The sequence below is a fragment of the Nestor notabilis genome, unplaced genomic scaffold, assembly GCF_000696875.1.
Source record: "Nestor notabilis isolate BGI_N333 unplaced genomic scaffold, ASM69687v1 scaffold2615, whole genome shotgun sequence".
Classification (NCBI taxonomy): domain Eukaryota; kingdom Metazoa; phylum Chordata; class Aves; order Psittaciformes; family Psittacidae; genus Nestor; species Nestor notabilis.
The window spans coordinates 14,819-23,139 of NW_009929633.1; the positions used below are offsets into that span (position 1 = coordinate 14,819).

Sequence of the window (8,321 nt, forward strand, 5' to 3'; positions counted from 1 at the left end):
GAAGAAGTGGTGGTGAACACCAGTGGCTTGATCAAGTGGCTCACTGTGTCCTTACCCTTCCCAGAAAACAGCTGTTTGGCAATGAGCACTTCTGAGCTTGATGTCATCCAAGCACAATAAACACAAATCTCGTGTTTTCCAGGGAACAAACAAACTTTGCCTTCATAGATCATCACACATAGAGAAAGCAGAGGAGAATGCTGAGGCTGGGGGCTGGTGCCCTCTCACTTGCAGTCTTGCTTCTGCCAGCTCCTTGGTGCTTTTGTCACTGATAAACTCTCCATTAAAAAAGACCTACATGATGCTAGGAATGACATCATCTGTTGCTGCTTAGGTCTTAAGGCACAACTAGGCATGCAGTAGAGCTATGCTGTATGCACAAATGGAGAGAGCTCTTGCTCTGTGTGAGTCTATGTTTATGCCTCAATGTATATATAAACCAAAAGACACATTAAAATCTGGCATAACTTGACTGTTGAGTTTGCCTCAGGGGTAAATTCATCCTCTGCAATCTTTGGCCATCTATATACAAACTACATGCTACTTCAGCCAACATACAAAAGCCACAGTTACATTAATTCTGCAGTTTGCACAAAACTCTATTTGAATCTGATGTGTATTAGCATATATTTAGCGTATATTTAGCAAACGCATGGCTCTGGAAAGATTGTTTAGTTCCTAGCATATTGCTTAGAGACTTCTGATTTTCTCTCCTCTGATCTTGATCAGATGTGCAGCCCAACAGCAAATCAGACAAGTGTGCCCTCAGAGGAGTCAAGTACAGATCTTTGTAGCGTGCTTTCCATGTGTCCTGTAAAAATTTATTAGTGATTGTTTTTCAGTTGTGGTGTTTGTAAGTAACTTTTTAATTTGGTCTGTATCGATGGCTGCCACAGTTACACCACCTCTGGCCACCTGAATAAAAAACATTGATCACCACCCTCTCGGTTCAGTCTGTTAGCCAGTTTCCTACCCATCTCACAGACCACTTACCCAATCTGTATCTTGCCCATTTGTCTGGGAACAGACACTGGGAGACAGTGTCAAAAGCTCTGCCAAAGTCCAGGTAAACAACATCCACTGCTCTCCCCATGTCAACAGATGTTATTTTGTTGTAGAAGGTAATCAGGTTAGTCTGTCATGATTTGCCCTTGGTAAACCCGTGCTAGCTTTTCTCAATCACCCAGTTCATTTGGTTTGTAATAGTTTCTAGGAGGACTCATCTGTCACTTTCCTATGGGATAAAATAAGACCAACTGGCCTCTACTGTCCTAGGTCCTCTTTTGGTCCCTTCCTGTAGATGGGTATGACATTTTCCCTCTTCCAGTCATCAGGGTCACCCCTTTATCTCCATGACTTTCAAATACTGTAGACAGTCTCCTTCCAACAATGTCAGCTGTTGGAGAGGCCTTCGCAAGCGGCCACAGATCAGCCCTTTACCCACTACTGGCAGGTCAATACATGAGTTGTAGCTACTTGATCTTGTTACCTAGGGTCTATGTCAGTAAGGACAGGGGCAAAGAAGGTATTGAGAACGTCTGCTTTGGCAGCATTGTTAGGGATAGTTTCCTTGCCCTGCTTAGTAACAGGCCTACATCTTCCCTGTGCTTCTGCTAACTGCTCACAAATCTGAAGAACTCTTACTTCTTGTACTTAACATCTTCGGCCAGTTTCAGATCTGGCTGAGACCTAGCCTTCCTGACTGCATCTGCATGCCCTAACAAGGTTCTTGTAGTCCTAAAATGGCTAAATTTGGCTGCCTTTCCACAGCTGGTATGCTTTTTTTTTTTTTTTTTGCATTCAGTTACACCTAAAAGCTCATTCTTAAGGCAAGGTGGTCTTCCATTCAGCCTTCTTCCTTTCCATTTGTAAAGGATGGACCATTCTTGTGGTTTCAGCAGATTCTCTTGAATAACTCCCTGCACTGATGAGCTCCTTCACCATCCATGGATGCTTCCCATAGAATCCCTTCACAGCTGGGCTCTGAGCATATTGAAGTTGATGCTTCTAAAATTCGGGGTCTTTTTCCTACTACTGGTCTTCAGTGTGCTCAGCAGGATCTTCAGCTCCATGATGTTGTGGTCATCGTATCCATGGCTATCATTGCTAGTTATGCTGTTAAGAAAGTCTTCTCCGTTTGAGAGCAGTAAATCTAGCAATGTGCTCCTCCTAGTTGGCATGTCCAGCATCTGTAGCAGGAAGCAGGCCTCAAAGCATTCCAGGAACTTCATGGACAACTTGTGCACCGTTTTTTTTCTTTTTCCCCAACAAATGTCTGGGTAATGGAAGCCACCCATGAGGACCAGGTTCTGTTGGCCCAAGACTTCTTTGAGAAGCCAAAGTAAGGTTTTGTTGGCTTTGTCATCCTCACTGGGAGGTATACATGCACTTGAGGTGGCTGAACTTGGGGTTCATGCCTTTAGAAAGGCTTGGGGAACATCCTTTATTGCTGTTAGATGTACTCATCCACCCTGTTGCTCACGGATATACAGATCAGCTGTGGACTCTACTGCCCAAGTGAGTTATTTAAAGCATGATTCACTAAGTCAGAGACAGGCTATTCAGCTTTTAGCAAAACTTCCTGCTTAAACCTCCTGGTCTTAGAAACGTGGTGGAAAGGTCATAATCTCTGTTGTAGCCCTATGAAGGCCCTTAGGGTTTTACATGTGGAACAGCCCTGACCTTGGAGCCAGTATTTACAAAAGACCTACCACTAATTTTAGTAGTAGTCAGATTTTTTAAAGACAGTCCAGCCCTTTGAAAATGAGCTCATCTGACATTTGGCCACAAGCCTCTGTGTGGGATTTATTCTGAGCAGTTCTGAAGGTTTAGTTTTGTGTAAGCACCCTTGAAGGATTATCTTGCCCCATATGTTTTCCTAAGCACTTCTCTGATAATATGGAAGAGTGCCATATTCCTAAAACACAGTTTGTTGTAAACAGTACAAAAAGCCACAGAACATGTTTTATGTCATCCTTAGATGACAACTAACTCATCAAAAGTTGAAATAAAGATATTTAATGCAGTCAGATCAAATGCTTCAATTTATGTTCTGTCTCACTTCTCATGAGAACAAATTGCTAATTTGCATCTCACCCACTCCTTGTAAAATGGATCTCTTCTATCCTTTTTAAAGGCACTAAATGAAACAGGCGCTGTTGCCACTGAGAAAAAGGGCAATGAGCATGTTCACTTTCTCGGGGGGAGGGAGGGCAAGAAAAAAACTGGCAGAATCAACCAAACCCCAACTTCTGCTACTCAACCCATTTCTGACACATGCCAGAAGATGAAAGTACATGAGAATCCCAGGCCCACCCGCCAACACCTCCCAACATGGTGTTTTCTTCTCAGGACAATAATTACAGGCTGTCAGAAGCCCTGAAGATGATTTTTTTAATATTTTACTCTAACTCACATCCAGAGAAGTTTCTAAACTGAGTCAATATTAACAACAACTAACACTTACCTATGTATCGTATCCTAACATAGGAGGAAAAAAAAAACAATCAAAAACTTACTAAGGTCCACAGACATGTATATCATCAAAGTGAGGGTTTCACCGTCAAGCTGTACAATGGATCTTGCTTACTGCTAGACATCAGCAATGCTAGTGGCCAGGCTGATCAGCTCAGTTCCCCATACAGGCACTGGCAAAAAACAAACACTTGCGAGGGTTTGCCTCCTCAGAGCCCTGGGTTTAGAACTGTACCCTAACCATGCCTATTTATTCTCATGGACTTCAAAAGAAGTAAGGATGGTTCGTTAAGAAACACAAGTCTGAATTGATTACAGCCACATGTAGACAGATAGGTCTGTCACTCAAGCTGCTAGATGAGAGTGTACTGAAACTAGTGTTTCAGCAGTACACTCTACAGGATGAATAATTACTAAATTTCTACTGTTTCCAGAATACAAAGTACCTTCTTATTCTGGCCTAGAAACACAGACCCCACTTCTTTCTTCTGAGAAATTACTTTGGTTTTCAATAATGGCCTGCTCATTTTCTGGTGATATTTCCCAGAATAACAACATCAAGCTTTGTATCAATTTCTCATCAGATGCAAGAAACCCTGCAGAAGAAAGCAGCTATTGCTGGCTGTTGCTCAGTCAGCTGTGTCCTAAACAATTATTTCTCCTAGGCTCTACTGTTAAAAATGAAATTTTTCGAGGAAACAGTATGCATTGAAAATATAAAAGCCCATTTGCCAAGACTGCCATTTGTCCACTGAAATATGAAATAAAATAATATTTCTTTGGTTGAGTTTTTTCAAATTTATCAGTTACAAACTGAACTTACACACTACCTTCCTAGCCGTCTGGAATGAATTTGCACTGTGCCTCTGTGCCATCCTCCTCTGACACAGGAAGGGGGAAAAGGGACCTCCTTACCTGAGCACCTACAGTGCTCCATGGAGGGATGGAGTGTCTTCTTGGGGACTGTGATTACTATCTTCCTGCACCCAGCAGCACTGTAGCCATTACAGGCTAAGGCAGTAAAACCATTTTACTAATACCAGGCCTAATTTTCCTGCCAAAGGAGCAGACATTGAGAGTAGAGGTGGCATATCATATCCTTGCTGAGGATGACACCAAATGTAGGTCTTTTATCTGGGATGGGTGTTAGCAATAGGGAACGTGATGAAGGTATCTCCCTTCACCAGACGCAGTCAAGCAGCCTACAACAGGACATTTAAATTTCTCTCTCCTTTTAGCAGTTCACTTTTATGGTCTGCACTGGTCTTTCTATCTCACCTGCTTAGAATAAGAGGCACCAAGGAAGGCATATTCTGCCTCCTACCTTGACACATGGACTAGGCTGCATGAAGGGCTCAACAACTTAAATTAAACATTGTAACAGCAAAATACCCTTGGAGGAAAAAGAATGCTCTGTTTCACACCAGATAGGATCTTATGTTTGAATAGAAATTTAATCTTTTCCATACCAAAATGAAAACACTTCCAGTTGATAGGAAAAGCTGTGATTTTTTAATTTTGTTTTTCTTTTTTCTTTTGGTTTGGTGCCTGAACAGTAAGTCAGTTATCTGCACATCTCTCCTCCGAGATCTGCATTTAGTTCAGCCACTGAATCCTAGCAGAACAGTATATACTATATAGTTATATTTAACCCAGCCACAAAACATCTCCTGGTAAATGTTTGTATATTTATTTAATCCCACTTCTAAATAACATATTTAGCTTATTCAAAACAACATAAGCTCAAATGTAAAACAAGTCAGTCCTTTAAGATAGCTTTCTACTAGTCCAGGTTTTATGAATGAATGATGGCACTGCAGCACTGGCAGGCACTTAATACCCACTGAAGGTCATCAGTATGTATATGTAATTTCATTATTAGCAAAACTTCAGCTTTAAGAACAAAAAGCCTATTCAGTCAACACTACCATTTTTAGGCTTTTATATATATTTGAAATGTCATGTACTCTGGGTATGACGTTAGGTTTGTTCCTTAACTTCCCCCTCTCTCGCCCCCGTTTTAAAGGGCATGGACTTGATAAATCCAGAAGGTCCTGACAAATAATTTTATGTGTGCAACTGACATAAGGTTTGAGTCATCTGGACCCATTCCCTCCTGCCTCAGCTAGTCTATTGAATACTCATCACACGACAGTGACTTTGCACTTTGTTTTCTTTGATCCAATTATCTAGTACAAAGCTCCAGTGACTATTGTCAGGGCTGACAACACTCTGCTGTCTAAGCAATGAAGCCACTGGGGCTCATAGCACAAATCTAACTGTTTCCTGTTCTCTGACACCAGATGCAGTAAATTACATTTACTCCCAGATCCCTGAACTCCCAACCCTCTATTCACGAACAGCAGAGCCAGTTCCTGGGTGGGACGGAGCAAGCAGAGTAGCTGGTAAGTCTCAAGGAACAAAGTATTATAATACCAGTCCAGTAGCCATGAACTTTTTTTGTTATATTACCTTAATGAGTCTGGTGTCCTGATATCATTTATATACCAGGAAATGCCACTAGATTTGTATTTTGTAAATAAATCAAGGCTTTTTGAGCAGCAATGAGTATTTTCAAAACAATGCAATTGAACTGCATACAAGTAGGATAGCAAATGTGACCAGATTTTTACATAGAAACCTTCAGTTCTTTCCTTCTCTGCTGATACAAATACACGGTATCTAGACCAAGGTTTTGTCTCCTCCGTTGTACCCATGCAGCTCCCATTAAGATGAATGAGACAAACAGGCACTCACAGGACCCTACATGTGCTTCAAACATTTATGTTATTTTATACTTATTTGTATGCCATTCTTTCTTACTGGAGAAAAGGTGGGCAGAATTATGGCATATTTTGTGCTTGTAGTCATACAGAGAAATTTCTAACATCTTTTTTTCAGATTCAGTACATGTCTTAAATGTAACAACATGATTGCTAAAAGCTGTATGTTTTTCTTATTTTCAAGATCCTTCTTTTCTAAACAATGTATTCCCAATCTCAAGACAAAATTGCTGGTGGCTACTTAACGGGTGTCCCAAGGAGTGGGAATAAAAGGTGGCTTACTTGAAGGATGGGTTAATAAGCATAGCAAAGTTATGTCTGGAGCTAAGACACTGTATACAGCTACAGCATTTGTCATTTTGTTCAGAAGTCCTGTTGCAAGCCATTCCAAAAACTTCCCTTCCACCAGTGCTTTCCCTGATCTGTCTTAAAAGCAAGCTTTTCCCTGCGTGTTTTGTGCTATTTGTGAACACCAAGAAAACAATTTCTTTCGTTCTTCAGATGACCCGTAAGTCTTTTTCACGTAGTCCTTGATAACAATATTGTGTGTGTGCAATAGCGTAAAGAAAAAGCATCAGCATATATGCCTAAAGGTAGACTGTAAGCATCCATCTTAAAACAAGCTCAAAGTCTATTGAGATATTTTTCTTCTAAAGAACAGCCTCTGAACCCACAAAACAGGCAGAAGCCAGTCCATTTCATCTGCATGTTGCGATCTTGTTGTCGTGAAGCACTGTATCATGTTACTCTGTAATTAAAGCTTTTGCAAAAAACTTGTGTTTGTGAATACAGGCTGTCATCTTCAAGTACTGCTTTCTGTTTCAACTCAAAAACCAGATAGTTTTGTGTTGTATTAGTAGAGCACATTTTGCCGTAAATAAGCTCTGGTTAAATAAAGACATTTTAGAAATCAACATTAGTTTATTTTTCAGCTACTTTGACAAGCTGGGCTGCTAGGTTTTCCTGCAGAGATGGAACATTACGCATACAGGCAGATCAGCCAAGTTCAGTTACTCACTTCTCCTATGGCAATGTATTTCCCTATTGAACAGCTTTCTAAAAAACTCGAGTATGTTATGCATTTACTTGCACAAGTAGCTTTAACGTGATGCCTGAGCCAGATCATAAACCACATGTTATGCCAATATCTAAAACACTGCTTCTGAAATCGTGGTAGAAATGAAAAGAAAATGTTACCAGTGGAAAAACTTAACCAAATTAGCCAAACATGAACTGCATAAAGACCATACCTGTTAACTTTCTAGATCAGATCAGCCAGTAGGATGTCTCTTCAGTGCTAGAACTTGTTGCCCAAAGTCTCCCTAGTAGGTAAGACGTTGTTACTTACCAGTACTCCATGCCATAGATGAAAAGATGTATATTGCAACTCTTCTTAAATGAATCCCAGAGGTGCCTCTGCTCTGTTGCTTTATGTCGCGACAGTCGTGTGTGGTTTTTAACCAAGTCAAGTGCAAGGTCCTACACCTGGGTCGGCACAACCCCAGGCACAGCTACAGGCTGGGCGGAGAAGAGATGCAGAGCAGCCCTGCAGAGAAGGACTTGGGGGTGTTGATTCATGACAAGCTCAACATGAGCCGGCTTCAGTGTGCGCTTGCAGCCCAGAAAGCCAACCGTATCCTGGGCTGTATCAAAAGAAGCGTGACCAGCAGGTCAAAGGAGGTGATCCTGCCCCTCTACTCTGCTCTCGTGAGACCTCACTTGGAGTATTGTGTACAGTTCTGGTGTGCTCAACATAAAAAGGACATGGAGCTTTTGGGGCAAGTTCAGAGGAGGGCCACGAGGATGATCAGGGGCTGGAGCACCTCCCGTATGAAGACAGGCTGAGAAAGTTGGGGCTGTTCAGCCTGGAGAAGAGAAGACTGCGTGGAGACCTCATAGCAGCCTTCCAATATCTGAAGAGGGCCTACAAGGATGCTGGGGAGCGCCTCTTCATTAAGGACTGTAGTGATAGGACAAGGGGTAATGGGTTTAAACTTAGACAGAGGAAGTTCAGGTTAGGTATAAGGAAGAAGTTCTTCACAGTGAGGGTGGTGAGGCACTGGA

The 8,321-nt window shown here is 41.7% G+C and overlaps 1 protein-coding gene across 1 annotated transcript in view; it reads left to right on the forward strand.

Annotated features, from left to right (window-relative positions):
• The window catches only part of PALM2 (paralemmin 2), a gene marked incomplete at its 5' end in the record, with an annotated part of 15,878 nt that overhangs the window by 3,115 nt on the left and 4,442 nt on the right, over window positions 1-8,321 (forward strand). The window contains one exon of the mRNA XM_010015057.1: window positions 5,778-5,879. Coding sequence (XP_010013359.1) covers window positions 5,778-5,879 — 102 coding nt within the window. The remainder of the gene's footprint in view (window positions 1-5,777; window positions 5,880-8,321) is intronic.